At 35.3% G+C, this 18,092-nt stretch overlaps 1 protein-coding gene across 1 annotated transcript in view; it reads left to right on the top strand.

Annotated features, from left to right (window-relative positions):
- LOC122719607 (disintegrin and metalloproteinase domain-containing protein 10-like) overlaps positions 1 to 15,041 on the top strand; it is a 154,989-nt gene extending 139,948 nt beyond the window's left edge. The window contains exons 12-16 of the mRNA XM_043945557.1: positions 6,979 to 7,146; positions 9,748 to 9,875; positions 10,734 to 10,848; positions 10,995 to 11,129; positions 14,082 to 15,041. Coding sequence (XP_043801492.1) covers positions 6,979 to 7,146; positions 9,748 to 9,875; positions 10,734 to 10,848; positions 10,995 to 11,129; positions 14,082 to 14,783 — 1,248 coding nt within the window. The 3' untranslated portion in view covers positions 14,784 to 15,041. The remainder of the gene's footprint in view (positions 1 to 6,978; positions 7,147 to 9,747; positions 9,876 to 10,733; positions 10,849 to 10,994; positions 11,130 to 14,081) is intronic.
- Positions 15,042 to 18,092: the final 3,051 nt, after the last annotated feature.

The raw sequence follows: 18,092 nt of genomic DNA, 5'->3' as shown, positions 1-18,092 counted from the left end.
GAGGGGGCGGAGGGAGGAAGCAAGGCGGTGGAGGTAAACTGTGGACATTAAGCTCGTAAGAGGAAGGGTGGAATAAGAATAGGAGGAGAAAAAAATTGAGAAAGATAACGAAGGAGGTGCGGGGTCGAGACTGATGAGGGAAAGAGTGGGAGGGGAGTGGAGGAGGGGAAACGAGCTGCTAGTGAGGAAAGAAAACAGGGGGACGGTGAAAGAAGAAAGATAAATAGTCGGAGGAAAGGAAAACAACCGGGTACTAGAAAGATAAAGCGGAAAGAGCATGTTTGCGGGGATGGAAACACGTAGCTGCGGTATAAGGAAGGGAAGGGTGCATTATTTTCAAACAGGATTCGAGGTCTCGAGATTATTAATAGGCGATGCATCCTCACATTTTTCGTCCTTATAAAGTATATAATTTTATTAATCGCGGTAGAGCGATAATTGGAGAATGATGAGACTTGAGACACGATCATATAAATAATAATGTTTTCTTCTTTTTGCGAGAGAATTCGAAAAATAAAACTGATCAAAGAAAAAAGTTTCCAAACTGAATTATTCGTGTAGAAATTTGTCAGAAAAGATTAACGATGATGATCAAACGCTGTACGAATATTCTAATGACGATTCAATATAACTTAGAAGATTAAATAACAAAGTATTTTCAACTGTTTTAAATTAAAAGTAGAAATGTATATACAAGTGATACAGCTCGAAAAGAAATATTGCTGAATATCTCCAATAAAAATCCATAATAATAAATCTCCCCTAATATATATATAAAAAAAATTTATTTTTGGTGAAAACTTTGATTAATATTTTGAGATATTGTCATATCTCGTACAGAGTACAGATTCGAATTATTCTGAATAGTTTCGATAATGGTGATGACTTGATAAGAGATTTTGAAGCTTCGACACAATTTATAGCGTCGAACAATCAATCTCTAATAAAGTTAACGATCTTGCTTTGAAATAATATTCCCTATTAATTTGCGTCGCAGCAAAAGCTGATTATCGTCATCTTGTTTTGGTCTACAGGGAAGAAGAAATTACCGACGCGACTCTCGAAAACATTTTGACGAATATGAACGAGAGATTCATCTCGAGAGAGATTCAATTCTCCTTCGAAGCACGAGCGATAACGCGACTTCCTTCCTTCCTTCCTTCGGTAAAATGAATCCATCTCTTGCATTCTATTTTCAAAGCACATGGACACGCGTGCATACATTTTCGTTTCAATCGTGACACCTATACACGTGGCTCATTTTCCGCTGGGAAAATCTCACGGGATCGTCATCTCTTATTCTTATTGCCACGTGGAAAAAAACGCGACACTCTGAATAATATCGATGATGAATATCAGCGTCGTTCATTTACTTGGCTTACCTCGTATTAAAGTAGGATTAATCGGTTGAAATATCTATACGGATATATTAAATATTAAATCGATGAAAGATATGACAATTTTCTTTATACCTTTTGTTTTAAAAGAATGCATGATAATAATAGCTCAAAGTTGTTTTTAAATATCTTAAATTTTGTTAACACGATAATCTGGTTAATCGAAAAATATATTAAGATGAGGCTTCAATGAACTTATTAATAAAAAATGAAATGAAACCGTATTCAATATTCAAGTAGTATAACTCAAAGATATAAGTGTACTTTATGTAATTAATTGAAAAATTATACAACAATTTTAATTTCGAATAATTATTTCGAGTTTTAAAATCAATGAATAAATTTTTCACGATGGATATCTCCTTTTTGGAGACAACAATTATCTTAAAAACAAATTTTTCCCTAGATACGAAACATTTACCAGAAATTTAATAAATTCTACTATAGGCCATAATCGTCGAAAAGCATTAAATCTCTTTGACGAAATTTTTCTTTCGACCTAACAATTGGAAACAATTGTTTCGAAAATAGAAAAGAAAGAGGCAATTATTTACGTGACGAGTATCAAAGGGAATGAAAATTCCCTGTCGACCAGGGAAAATAGCTCAAGCTCCGACAAACCGGATGAATTTCATCAAGGATGATTCGTATAATATCCTTGCTTCGTTAACCGCGACATTTCGTTACACCTGTAACGGCAATTACTCCAAGACGGAGTTTCATGATTTCCTTCATCCGTCCCCTTCAAGATTCTCCCTATTGAAAGTATTGAAATCCGATAAATTGATCCGTTTCACACCGTGTTATTACGTTTCGAGGGCCGAGATTCAGCGCGAGTGTAAGATTGCTGGCAAGAGAGAGCTCCTCAAATTTCATTATTACGTGTTCGCCATACAAGTAAACGTCGATCCAAGCGCGAGTGTCGAACCAAGATTCGTGTATCACACAATAATCACTTCCGCTATTGTTGTATCGAATCTTGGAAAGATTCAATTTTTTTCCATTACATTTGAGTGAATAAACGAAAAATTATTAGAATATGTTTAAAAAGAATCTTAATTGCGAAAAATTCCTACTGTATTCTCATTTTTAAAAATCTTCATCGCAGATAAACCTGTTTCAAAAAAAAAAAAAAAGAATCTACAAAATAAACACGAAAAACGATCGAAACTCTAATCTTCCCTCTGCGAGAAATCTTGTACTCCTTAAACTATGAGCCAAATTAACAATGGCGAAACTCTCTGCTCAAATTATGATACACCAGATAAGACTTATCACCCCCTCGAATTAACAGGATGTACGATTACGTAAACACAGGGTGGAGGTTGTGATGAAGCGATGAAGCCAGGAAGATATATTTCTCGACAATTTAAATTTCAACCCCTCTCCCCTCCCCTCGAAATTGTAACCCTCGAAGATGAACTCGACGGCCAAACGATACCCCTTATCGTTTCTAATTAAGAATATATCCAGAGATAGGGCCTAAATAAAAGGGGCGAGACTCTTGACATTGCCGGCACGGTCGGGGCATTAAGGCAAGTCCTAAATCTCGTTGGGAATTGCAGCTTCGCAGCCGTTTAGAGATAAGTCTTATCCCCCTCTGATTGAAAACGTTAATCGCCAACTTGGAATGAGGCATTCCTATTCCTCTATAGGGAGGAGGCCAGATATAAAGGGGCGCGATTAAACGCCGTCGACTCTTAGAAAGGAAATTGAAAATCTTTTCGAATCTGTAATTGGCGAACCTCTCTACCCCTTCCTCCCCCCTTTCTCTTCATCTTTCATCATTCTCTCCTTTCCCTTTTTTTTCCTTCTTCCTTCTTTTCTACACTCTTCATTATTTTTTATTTTCTACACCATTATACTTTTATTTTCTACACTATTTAGAAAATTACGTGGCGAGAGATCGGTAGGAATTCCGGTAGGGAAAACAGTCTTAGAAAACCAGTGCCAGGATTTTTCTTTCTGGTGTAATATTCTCTCATTCAGGCCGAATGCACTTTTCCATCGGGTTATTTATTTCCTGATATATGCACGCACACCGAGAATAACATCCACTTGCATCAGCATCGAATTTCTTCCGCTGCTCTCCCTCTCCCTCTCCCTCTCTCTCTCTCTCTCTCTCCGTGCCAATTCGTTGAACCGGAAAACGTATCAGACCGGGGAACCTTATTTTCCAAGCATCGACTGCCGATCCCACGGGGGTATCCCTCTATCAGATATTCAAACCGTGGATCGTTCTTATCTGGACGTTAAGCGAAAATCATTCGATTCGCTTAAACGTTTCCCGCCCCCTCCCTCGATCCACCACCCTCTGCCCCTCGATTTAATTAAATCGAAAATTGTCGAGCGACGAGATCCCCTGTGCCCCTGCTGTTTCCCCAAGTTTCTCGATACGAGGAGATATTGGCTGCAGGGGAGGGAGGGGAGGGAGGGAGGGTGACCTTTTGGTGGTGTTTTTTTCCCTGGATGGGAAATCCTCATCGATTACATGGTGCACTCTCAAACTTCGTAAGTTGTCGGACATTTAAGAGGGAAATTTTTGGATGAAATCATCGCGATGATTGATCGATCGTATTTAATATCGTTTAAATTTTACTTTTAATCTGTTAAACAATGCTGGTGCATTATTATTCGAAGATAGAGTGTTTTTGAAGAGTCGATTTTAGAGGCAAAAAGAAAGAAGAAAGAAAAGGAAAGTGAAGTTGATACGTGATAATATTGAAACTTATTTATCAAGTTACGCAATTTAAATTTTAGATGAAGTGAGAAATGGAACAATGCGACGAAGATGGAACCATTTTAATTAATCTCTAAATTTCTTGATAACTAAGCAAATTTAAATTGTTAATAAGTAAACTTCGATATTTTTGTACACCTTTGTACTTGTCTTGGAACATCAAATATCATCGCGTATTAAATAGAAATCATACGCGTATTCATCAATTCGTCCATTTGAATTTCGTGAAAGTCGAAGGGGGAAGATTTTTTTTTCGAAATAGTCGAACTGGATTGCGAATTTCTTAGAAATTCACGGCGGTACTTTTGAATTTTCCTCGCATCCGCCTGAGTGTTTCGCGTGTAATTGCAGATACAGCAATTTCCCAGATGGAAAGCCGGGGATCTCGTAAAGTTGGTGGCGAGAACGGGAGGAGGAATCACGATTTCTCGAGCGAGCACAACGTCTTTAATGCACGCTTTAATCGCTGAAACGCTTTCGAAACGTCTGAAAAAAAACCTCAACAATCCGATTCCCCGGAAAGATTTTTCGTGTATCGATCTTCCAACGTGAAACGATACTCGATTTCTTCGAATATTTATCGAAACGGTTGCAAAGTTATAAAGAAAATCAGAGTGAAAGTTTTCCAAGCGTGAAATCACGGTTTGGCAAACAGTTTGTGCCCTTCCCAAAACTACTTTTGCACGTATCATCTCGACAAAGTCTGAAAAACTTCTGCTTTGCGTGCTCTTTGAATTCCATAAATATTCATTATTGCTGCCACGAATAGATTTTGTGAACCGTTTATAACGATAAATTGATAATTTATATACGTAAAAATCTGAAAAATTGATGAAAGATTGGATTGGATTCAATCCCATTGGACGGTTGAAATTTGAATAAAATTAATCGTGATAGAAGAAATAAATTAGATTTTTAATAAAAAAAATTTCGATGCAGAAATTTTTATACATCTATCTATTATTTAACATAATTTATATATTCCTCTTTATTTATTTTCTAATCTCGTTCTAACTTTGACATTGATCTATAAATCCAATGAAAATTAATCGAGAACCTCTTCCTACGAATAATATATACAAATTCTTGTCGTATAATTATCAGAAGTAAATATATTTTCATATATATATATATATATTCCATAATATCGTTCAATATCAATAGCACTATAATCAATTCAAATATGTGTCTAATGTACCTATTAATCGGTCATTATTTACCGGTTAATTTCGATTTATTTGTTTACTGTATGCTACCACGTGTCATTGACTATATGCATATATAATAATTACAATTACTTGATCAAGCATTGAAATCGTAACGATTTGTGGATTTCTGCAAAGATACATTAAGTTATTGATACGAATATTATATTTCGAGTTTCGATATGAACATTGCACATTGATATATCGGCAATGTTTGCGTGATACAACGGAAAATATCAAGAAGTCATGCGTACACCGATCGACGTGACATCGAGCGAACCTTTTTTTTTTTCTTTTTTTTTTTTTTTTGTACAACTATCGTAAATTTTATCGCGTTATATACTGGATAGGATGATCGATTACTAAAGTGCCGTTGTCCCAGAGATTCGTGTTCCAATATGTATGGGATCCAATACAAATTTCGCTTTTTCCGCGAATTTTCGATTGAAAGCGTGGCGAGCACGGCACAACAGAGCAATTAAAAAAATTGAAAAAGAAATTTCCCGAAAAAGGGATAAATAACAGTGAATCCCAATAACCGCGCAAATGAATTAGAAATGAATTAGAAGTAAAAATACCTGAAAAATGTATAATAGTTTAAATCTTCTCAAAGAAGAAACAAAAGGAGAAAGAGAGAGAAAGCTACAGCGAAATAGGAAAATTAAGAATTAAAAAGAAAGAAAGAAAAAAGAAAGAAAAAGAAAGAAAAATAAAAATAAAGGGAGAGGGGGTCTTGATATCGCATTGCCCCAAATTCTCGGGCGCGTACAATGTTGCCCATTGTTCTGTCCAGAAAATCGGCCGAAAAATCGAGATATTGTTCCTGGCCTCGCACAATACAGTGTGGAACGCGTTCCAACTGGACCGCGCATTATCATCGACACACGAGCGGCCGAAAATAAATTAACGAGCGCTACAAAGCGGCCGAATTTAAAAAAAAAAAAAAAAACAACAACCGTGCGTTGCGCCAGACGTTGGTAAATCATGAATTTTCGATCGGACAAAGCCACGCGCGATCGTCAGCAATTATAAACTGGCAATTAATGGAAAATTGCAGGAAGACTCCTTCTTTTCCAAAATCTCAATTTTAACAATTTTCATTTCAACAAATTTATTTTTTAAACAGCAAAACACATCGAGAAGAGGCGTATCCCTCGAAAAATTAACCAATGGAAAATCTAAGAAAGATCTTTGCACCAAATCAATAACAACAGACCGTAATGTAAAAAATAATCTTAACGCGATTAAAATACCTTTTCTTTCTTCCAAAAAATCCATTTTCCAAATCGTTATTTCCGAATCTATCTAACGGAGTGTCTCGCGGTTACGTTCCGGAGAAGATTTCCAAAGATCCGTATATCGTGGACAATATAGACGTTGAAAGCCGATATAAACGTTGAAAGCGTTCCCACAACGAGAACTCCCTCTCTTTTCAAAGCGATGCGCATCCATCGCGCGCGAACACACAGCTCAGTCGTATTTCTCGACGATCTGGAAAAAAGGAAAAAAGGGAAAACAAACGATACGTACACACGTTCCACACAACTGGACACGCGTTTCTTTCGCGTGTGTTCTCCTGTGTGTGCACTGTGAATGTACAGCGGTGCGGCGTCGTTCATTCTCGCCATGTTTCCAGGGCCCTTGCTGCACATCCGGTTGCACCCTGCGCAACGGCGATAAGTGCAGGGACGACAACGGTTGCAGAGACGCGAGCTTTTGCGACGGGCGTAGCCCCCAGTGTCCGCCATCCATCAACAAGCCCAACAAGACCATATGCAACGAGGAATACGTCTGCTACATGGGGGTGAGTGTACATGCTTCCTCTACCGTTCTCTCTTGTTACACGTCATTCCTTTCCCATCCTGTGAATTTCCAACATCCTCTTCGGGACACCTTCGCAACAACAACAGGGTAGGTGGTTTCACGTGCTCATGTACGAAAGTTCAGAGGAAAGGTCGATTCCTCTGTCGAATTAACGCAAATTTTTCCCCGCGATTTGCATCTTGCTAATAATCAAATTGCGGATTTTTATGCAAATAATCAGATGAATTAAAGAATAGTAGTGGTTGAATATTCGATTGATGAAAGCTTTTGAAAATGGTATATAAATAATTTCGAATTACTTTGTTTCATCAAATCGTCTGGATTTTTATAAATTTAACGAAGAAGAAATAATAAGAAATAGATTGAGAATCAGGGAATCGTAGAATCGCGAAAACAAGAAAGTTGAACATTCATTACGATAATCTCGCCTTTTAATTCAAATTCTTTAGAAAATCGATCGAAAAAATCGATATCCCCCTCTTGAGTCGATAAAAGATTAAGTTTGATCGAAAATTTTTCTCTCCTATAAAATCTAATAAAAATTCCCAAACTAAAATGGTTACATCAAATATTACCAACTTACGATTTCCTGTTGCGAAACTAGCTGCTCGCCTAGTTACTTATTCATCGAAGGCCGACCATTTCCCGGATCTAACACGAATCGATTACTCCATAATCACGACGAAGCACGTATCATCGGACGACGATCAACGAGAAGAAGAAATATTTAAAGAAACGTTCATGTCAAAATCAATAACCGAAAAATTTACCAACAAATCTCCAAAAAATATAACAATAAACTTTCTTTCTCCCTTTTGACAAGATATTTGCATTTAAATTTCCATCTCGTGGACGACTTTGGGAATAAATCCGCAGAGAGATTCGAAAAAAACGAGCAAATTCTCCGCTCTCCTCCGGAGTAGTATGGTTGGTCCTAGATTGCTTCTCGTTCTTGGGGAGAAAAATCCAGCGGGGAAACGATCTCGAAACGTACGCGTGGTATTTTCCTACGCGCTTTGAAGCGTGGATTTAAGGCTTTGAGGTTGGCGTGCACACGCACATCGAGGAATGAAATATCCTTCGGATCGAGTGCGATAGTGCATTCATTTGTCGTTCGAAATCTCGAGAGACATTCCTTGCTCGCATCTTCGATCGGATGATTCCCCGCGTGTCGAGAATACGGATTGGCTTTTTCACTAAATTTCAACTTCGTTTCGAAATTAATTCCACGGGGAGGAAGATATAGAACGGATGATTTTCGAAATTCGGGGGAATGAAATTAAAGGGATCGGTCGATTTTGATTTTGAAAATTTGCCCGGAAATTTTTCTACAATGGCCAATTTGGATTTAATTTTCTTTCGGTTATCGTATAGATAGCCATATATCTACGAGGTATGATTCAACGTGGTAGAATTAATTAAATAAATTCGATAGGAACAGAAATGATCATAAAATTTGAGAAATAATGCGCGTACCAATTTATCTTTCATCCAATATTCCTCTGTGTATGTATGTATTTCTTTACAAAATATCCTGAACCGTTTTAATAAAATTGTCGACCAAGGTAAAAGTTAAGAGATAGATCGATTTCTTGGTCTACGAAACGAACATCGAACAGAGGGTGATAACGGGCGCAAGGTTATTTCCTGTAGTTCGAGTAGAAACATTGGATTACAGCCAGCCAAGCTGAAAACGCGCTTCAGGCCGCACACGTGCAACAATTCGACAGTACGCATCGGCAGCTACGAATCGATACTCCTCCCTCCCGAAATACTGGCTTTCTAATCTGCAAGTACAATAACGAGCCGAGATGGGACGAGTCAGCTGCCGTTTGCAATTTGCTTTGCCGTTGTGTTTTCGAACGACGCTCGTTCTTACCACGTGCTACGTAATGATGCACGTTTTCCGAGAAATAATCCCTGGAAAAGATTTAATTCCCACGATATTCCATTTCTATATTGCGAATATATTTTTACTAGTCTTCTGAAACGCCAACTCCTCTTCTTTAGTCGTGTTTCGATATCCAATAATCATTCTTCTCTAGTTTATTTTTTTCTAGTAATTTAATAATCCTTGTATTGTAAGATGTTTCAACAAACGAGAATGGAATGTCTCATAAGGGGTTGAAGTTACATATAACTTGAGATGTATAAATAAAAATTGTTTGCTTTGTGATTAAGAAGGTGATGATCGATAATCTTCGCGATAAATACATTTTCCTTATTGGCCACTGTTTTAATAAATTTTATTAACAGATACTATGTACACCCTATTTTTAAACTTTCATGTTTCAAATTTTCCATAAATCGATCCCTTAAACTCAAATATCCTCCTCGAATCAACTAATTAAATATTTTATTCCAAGAACAAACGTATCACAATTTCTAACGTAATTACGTTTCCCACGCGATTCGTCCAGTTTTCAACGAGAAACGACGAAAGGAGAAAACCTCGTGGCGGATATCCCCAATTGCTTATCCCTCTTCAAAGATCCCCTCCACTGGGAAATTACCTCGTATTTAGAGGTTTATTCTAGTGGTAGTAGGCTGACACTTTATCGGTCTGTTGCATTGCTTGCAGGAATGTACCGGGAGCATTTGCCTGGCTTACGGATTGGAATCGTGTCAGTGCATCGCGGGACCCGACGATCCCCCGACCAAAAGCTGCGAACTCTGCTGTAAATTGGCAGGAGAGGATCAACCATGCCTGTGAGAGACGATCGCCCCTACGATACGTGGTTTCGCCCCAATGTTTCCACTCGTTTCAATTATCCTCTTTTACTACTAGGGAGAAACCTTTTTACTAGGGAAATAAATAATTCGAGGAGATTTGACGACTGCCGTTTATCGATCGGTCGACCCTTTGAGCGTTTCATCATCCCAGTAATTCATCGCCCGCTTGAAACGAAAAGCAATTTTCTCACTCTCCTCGAATGGGATAATTTAATTGTTGATTTCAGTGAAAAGTTCGTTCAAATCAAGATCGATACAAATTTGTGTATCTAATGATGTATTCTGTATTTGTATTTGTAAATTGTATTCTGAGACGATACTCGAAAAAATGATTTATATTATTATTTTATAATATAACTTGAAATATCGATCGATGAAAAAGTGATCGTTTTGTGATTTTGTCTCTCGATTAATACAAAATAATTATTCTCTTGCGTGGGAAAGAATAAGTATTAATATATATAAAAAGAATAAATATATCGTATGAAAAGTAACTATACAACAAATAAGCAATCTTTCAATATTTATTTAGATTATGTATAAAAATATCTCGTAATATTTACCTTGATTCTCTTGATAAAAAATTTCTTTGCGCGTAACTTTTACTTTTATCGCGAATTCCTTTTAACACCGATAAACGCTCAAAGGGTTAATACGATAAATTCTTTTGCCTTGGATTTTTTAACTTGCCGAATCTTCATCCGCATCCGCGTGAATCCGCATTCCGTTTCCTTCGTATCATCCACGCAACGGAAAAAAAACTCGAGGGGAAACGGGATTGTTAGCAAGCTCGAGCTCGTCGAGCATTGAGAAGTACCATTCCTCTCTTTGCAGATCATCGTTCGCATGGAATTCAGCGCCTTACGATATTCCTGACATGCTGTCGAAACCAGGCACGCCGTGCAACGATTACAATGGGTATTGCGACGTCTTCCAAAGATGTCGAGAGGTAATACAACCAGCCCCTCTTTTCTCCACGTTTTTCAGTTCGATGGAACAGAGAACAGAGATTTTTCCATTTATATTTTACCCATCTTTATATTATCGATCTTAATTACATTGTTCGACAACGTTTAATTCGTTTGATTCGTCAAGGTGGATCCCAGCGGACCGCTGGCAACTTTGAGAAGACTACTCTTGTCGGACGCCAGCCTAGCAAGCTTCCAACGATGGATGATCGATCGCTGGTACATCGTTGCAGCAATTATCCTCGTCTTACTGTCGATCTTGGTAAGTTTTCATCTCCGGTTCAATTTTTTTTTTTTTTTTTATTTCGAACGACAAAAGTCGAGGAGAGCTTTTTTTTTTTAATGTTATTTTATTTAATTAATATCGAAAAGGAAAAAATACGCGGGGCGTATTTCAAGAGTATCGATTTCGGGTATCAAGATAAAAATTGATACGTAAAAATATCGAATAGAGTTATTATTTTCGCGAGTAAAACTGACGTTCGTTTAATCATTAGAAGCGTTTGCAAATTTTTTTTTGGTAACAATAGAAATAAAAACGTGTAAATTTGATTCCAGTATCAATTTTTAAACTACGAAATGTAGGTAACCGGTCCTCAGTCTGTTAATTTTGATCGAATGCTCGGGAGGAAATTCGTTTCATATAATAATAACTAAAGACGAATGATCTTCGATTAAAAAATTTGAACCAATTAAAAGAGAATTTTTAAAAATAATCAACCACGTTTTGCTCCATCAATTTTCAATCAATTTTCAATAAATTTATAAATTTGTATAAATTCTCCAAAGTTATTTCTCCATCCTTGTATTTCTTAACAACTCGTATTTTTAACTAGTTAAAAATATACGTACATCTCCACGGGGCCACGGAATATAGCGATATGTTCAGTACTGCAAAAGTACCGTTGACGGTATCGAATACCGACGCAAATCCAATTACTCGTCCTGTCAATTAAAATTTGTACATATGCATAAAAAAAACACGGCAACAGTTGCGCGTTCTCGTTCCAATGGAAAATATGTTGCATCACGCGGGGAAATACGATTCAATTACATCGATGTTTTTGTTCTGTAAACCCGTAAAAGCGCACAGATATTTCTATGGCAAATAATAATCAGTTCGTTTAATTTCGATCCGGATGCACGCACGAGTGTTCATTATTGAAAAAAAAATAAAAAAAATAAAAAAGAAGAAAGAAAGGGGAAAAAATTGCACGGTAAACATTAAAATTTACTGAAATATATTATTAACGAGTACGCTCGATCGAGAGATACGATTCTCGATTTGTTCGTTTTCTTTCCCCCCCCCTCGGTTTATTTATTAAAAAAAAAAAATTTTAATTTCTATTCGAATTTCATGTGAACGCATAAAAGAACGAATGTAATATATAGATATATATTTTTTCGCCGGGATGATCGAGAATGACACGTTTTCCGAAAAAAGGGAAACTATTCGAAGAAAGAAAAAATTCCATTTCGTTTGATTTGATTGAATATATAAATTGAAAATATTTATATCCGTATTTTTCTTATTAACAAGATGGAACAATTTCTTTTTCAAATCGCGTATTATGTGACGTGAATACGTACGTATAATATAAATAAAACGTACGTTAAATGGAAAAAGTTTACTTGTAGATAGAAAATAATCTCAGCTTAAGTTGATCTCAAACTTTCTATTACTTGCCTTGACAAAAGGATTTATACAAAACACATTTTTCACGAGTATTTCTTCGTCGTCCCATTTTTAAAATCATCCACCACCATAAAACGAAACCTAAGATCCTCAGATGAAAGAGTTAAAATAGTAATTTTATATACTACATTCTAATAAAATGAAATCAACAAAATTGAAAATCTAAAGAAATGATGGAATATTAAACAAATTTTCAATTCCCTCGAATCTTGCTCAAATATCGCGGAAATATTAAAAAACATTGATTTTCTATCCTTTTTTTCTTTCTTTGTTTCTTTCTTTTTTAATATCTTCCGATTGAATAAACATAAAATATATTCTAGCTGATTAAAAGTTTTACACATTTAAAATTTAATATTCTAATTAGTATTACCACTGCTTATCCGAGATTGGATTAGATTAAAATTGGATTATTATATTATACCCTGCAAAGAATTCGACGAGAAAGATCGTGAATATTTATAATCGTTTCTGCACTTAAAATACATCGATCTGATGGACTCTGAATGAATCCAAATTTTTTTAATTTTACTCTATACATTATTCTATAAATAGAAATGAAATATATCACAACAACTCTATACTATTGGAAAATACAAAGAAAGAAAAGAAAAGAAAGAATGAGGTGATTAAGAAAGATATCGAGCGAAATATATATATATATTGTAAATTCAATTCTACGCAAGTTGGCCAACTTCCGGGCCACGACGGCCGCCAAAGCAGGCGGAAATTCATCCGGAGATAGGTTTAAAGTAGCGGCGGTAAAGCACGAAACCGCCACGAATTACATTATAAACCATATCCCGTGGGAGCTTCCCGTATAATGCAACCGCAAACTTTTTCCCCGCCATTGTAACGAAATATAATCTGTCAACCTCTGTCTCTTCCCTCATCTTTCCATCTGTCTCTCGAATATCGTTTGTCAACTTTATCGCTGCAAATTAATACACTGGTGCATCCATAGATCTTGAGACTCTATATAAACAGTTCACTATCCACACCAAAGACACTTCGAAATCAATTTTACTAATGCTTTTTAAACGTCTAATACTTTTAAAACGTATATTCGGAGATAAATTAAATTTCTGTAACAATTTCTCTTTTTTGAAAATAGATATCTCCCTCGTTCTTATTTCCTGTGATTCCTTGTCGTTCCTTTTTCAATTAAATATCGCTTCCGTCCCCGTTTCTCCCGTCGTTTCGATCGGGACAAAATTTTTTGCGAAACTTGAAAATGAGAGCTCGAGTTGTTGAATAAAATTGATTCGAAAATTGTGAAACTTGATCTCGAAAGTCTTTGCCATTTATGGATCTATTTCTGCACATACACAAGATGATACTCATGAATTATCATTATGAAAATTGATTCTATTAAAGATAATTATTTTATTCGCTTCACTTAATCCCCTGAAAATATCCCTCGAATATATATCAACACCTCGTGCATTTCGCTCCAATTAAATCGCGAACGAGCACCGGATTCCTTCGCTAAAAAACCGCTTTATTATCATTCCGCAGGCGTGCCTGGCGTATTTCCTGGCCAAACGGCGGGACAACCGTGCAAGGAAAACTGGAGGCGAGGCGAGAAACACGGGCGAGGAGGCGGCTACGAGGGGGCGCTCGTCCGTGCGGAAGATACGATCTATGGACATTTGGTGGGTGAAAAGGAGGATCGTCGAGGCTATGAAGAGCATCGCGTCTCCCCGTCTCTGGAAGAGGGATGCCCCCTCGGGGGGTGGCACGTTCCTCGCAAGGATTTCTCGACTGGTGGCCAGCAGAGATTCGGCCAGCGCCGCGTCGTCCGAGGAGGAGGAGCAATGCTCGAACGAGGTGGAGAAGTTGTGCAAGAGTGGCGGTGATAAAACGGGGGTAGGTGAAACGGAGAGCGTGCAGAAGCGAAGGGAGAAAAGGGCGGAGGGAATGGACGTTTGGAGGCGAGTTTGCTCGTTGCTCGTTGGGAATAGGGGCGCACATTCCTCTCCTGCACGGAGAAAATCGAGCAACAACAGTGAATCGGCGCGTGGCCCCGGTTGGAGGAGGAGTGTTCAAGTGGAGAGACTGTGCACAGGTTCTAAGGTGATCGTGAAATCTTGTAGGAGAGGTGACAGATGCCAAATCACCGAACCTCTGGTGATACCGGACACTCCGGACACCCCTTGCGAGGCGTCAGAGATGAGATGTCAAACGTCGGATTTGACCGTGTTGCTCTCCGATAGTTAGTTTCGAAGAAGATGATCGTGCAACGTTCTGTGAATATTTGCAAGTTCCTTCGTTATATTTTTGCGCTTGGGAAAAAATATCGTTCGATAGGATTCGGTGTTCGAATGATGACGAACGAAATTTTATTCGTCGTTTACAGTTTTCGATTTATTATTCGATAATTGTCCTTAATTGTTTTCGTTGATCGTTGCTTGATTGTCGTTTTAAAATTAAGGGGATACGGAAGCAATGGATTCGTTTAATTTCAGGAATTTTTTTATTGTAAATAAAAATTTAATATTTGAATATTTCTCATCTTCGATGCGATGTCTCTCTCTCTCTTTCTCACACGGGATAATGTTGTTTCTTTTGAATCTTTTATTTGAGATTCAAATTCAATGTATTAATTAAATTTTGATGGAGCCATGTATTATTCATTTATTATTTGTCCAAACAACGATGTTAAATATTTAATTGCGTTAAATATTAATTATGTCAAATATTAGTTTATATTTAATATTTTACTTCGTTAATTTATGTATTATTTAATATTTTATATTTTTCCGTTAATTTATATATCATTATATATCATTCATTCAATAATATAAATTTCATAATTGTATGAAACTTGAAAAACGAAATCCATCCAATTTATTATTACTTTTCTTCGAAATAATTTTTCAAACGCTCATGCAAATGTATCTTTGTCTTTTTGTAATATTCATTTCAATTTCGATCGATGTTACGTGCTTAATATTTCTACACGAGCAATTTTCTCATCAGGCATATACGTTTATTCAACTCGAAAAAAACATCCAACAAGTGGACTATGTAACTTTGTTTCAAAAAGACAATACTTTTACGATTAATCAAAGATATCCATAAAGTTGCGAAAGATAACATTTTTGTGAAACTTTTGGTATGTAAATATTGTACAGAATCTTATACCGCTGTCATTGTAGATTACTTTTTAGAGTGCGATATGCGGCAAGGTTTGCGAAATCGAATGAATTCTTGTAATTCATTTTAAACAGCTCTTCACCTAGAAGCGGACCAAAGATAGATGAAAAATTATCCAACGCTGAACTTCGTAGACACGTGTATATAAACTGACCGATTGTTATTGTATAATAAATCGTATGTTATCATTCATTATTAACCCGCAATCAACTCATCTATTGTACCTATCAACTATAGGGGGTAAGTCATTTAATTTTATTACCCGAAATATTTCTATTTCTAATCAGAATACTATATAGTGTATTAATCTGGGATATTTTTGGAAGATCAATTCTATAATTCAAATAAGAAATTATAATTGATATAATATATATAATTATAAAATAAATACTTTATACAGATAATAAATATTCAATCGAATAGTTTTTATTGAGATTTTTAATCAATAAGACAGGCAAAGAAGATGATAAAAATTAATTAAATATCGAAACCATCACAAATTTTACAAAGAGACAAAATAATGCAAGAAATGATACAAATTGGAACATCAATGCCATCTGTAGTGTGTCGTTTAAAACACATAGAGACAAGAAGAGCAAATAACACGAGAAAGATAGAAATAGAATAAGAATTGACTACTAGCACCATCTTCTGAGTTTTAAAGATATACCGTGGATAAAACAGACTTATAATCGAAACTCAATCTATAAAGAAGATACAAATAGGAATAGCCATAATATCTAATGAGATTAACATCACATTTTCGAAAAAAGAATGTTTCGAATTAATAACAACAAAATGCTTATTGTAAACAAGTTATAACATCAAAATTTTTTAAAAAAATTAGGATGTTGTAAATAATTCAATAAACCTTAATAATTAAAATTATAATCGCGCTCGCAGCCAATTAGCTCATATTATTTGCTATAAAATTTATAATTGCATCATACGATATAATTATGAATTATATAGTAAATAATAATGATTTCCCAGGTCTCACCGGCTTGGAGGTTGCTGCGAATTGGAGACCCAACCCTAACCACGACGTCCCATCCACCCTCCTTTAGTGCAAAAATTTTAAATCTTCCTTTTGGTGAATGTTTCCAAAACGTTTCAAATTTTGATCGTTTTGCAATACAAATAACAAAAGGAATTTTAAGGAAAACCGACGCGATAAGCTAAACCTGAAAGTAAGACTGAAATTATATCTTACTCTAATTCTACATATGACACATATACAGACACATATAGAGACACATATATTTCATATCAATATTTTATACATTCATTGCCATGAAAATATAAAATACTGATACTTTAAAACAAGGTTTTAAACCAAAAAGAGAACAAAAAATAAATACATTTCATACAGACTTATACTTATCTTAGTGACCATCAGTAGTTTTAATATCACCACTAATATCATTACCATTAATTATGCATGCAGTTACAAATTCTATTTTCAGCGATTTTTTTATAGCAACAATTCTACAAGCCAACTATTTACATCAACAACAATTTTTAACAATTTCAGGAAAACTAGATTAATTAAATATCCTTAGGAATATATTAATTCTAAATATAATTAACCATAATTCCTAAGGATTCAAAATACCTAACATGAGTTTACAATTATTTTCTCATATAATAATACAAACATTTATTTACAGATAGACAAATTTATTTACAAAAAAGTTTCAACAAAATCAAAGGAATTATATAACATACATGTATCATTCGTTTGATTCCTATATACGTTTGATTCATACATACTTCACACTCACTCCAAACTCATTTCACACTTATTACATAAATCTTTGATATAAAAAATTAGTAAAAAAATCTATAAAATATAAATTACTACAATAATTATTTATATATTTCATTTCATATATCGTATAAAAACTTATATTTGTTAAAATTTTTATTAATCTTCTGTGATCTTATATCACTACTTATATCTTAATCTTATCTTTCCAATTTTATACAAAAAAAAAACAATAAATATATAAATAAATTTATTTTTCAATCCCAACTTACAGAGAAATATCTAAATGCTTTTTTTATTGCCTTTCTTTATGCTCGAAATACCTATGAGCTATCTATCTACCTATATAAAAATCTAAGATTTGTTTAGGGGCCCCTTCTACAGAAAGATATCGATATCATTAAGGAAAATGAAAGGGAAAGGAAAAAGGATATTATATGAAATATGCATCTTCTTTGAATAATAATCACGATAGTCTCTGAAACAAATTAAACTATACAAATAATTAATAAAATTCCATAAGATACAAGTATTATATATTAATTGATCATGAATGAAATAATACAATTCTTTGAAATATGTAATTCGTGCTTCATGAACGT

This window comes from Apis laboriosa, unplaced genomic scaffold (genome assembly GCF_014066325.1).
Source record: "Apis laboriosa isolate Shangri-la unplaced genomic scaffold, ASM1406632v1 scaffold87_cov151, whole genome shotgun sequence".
Lineage (NCBI taxonomy): Eukaryota > Metazoa > Arthropoda > Insecta > Hymenoptera > Apidae > Apis > Apis laboriosa.
Note: the sequence above shows the minus strand (reverse complement) of the source record. Positions and strands in the feature narration are given on the sequence as shown.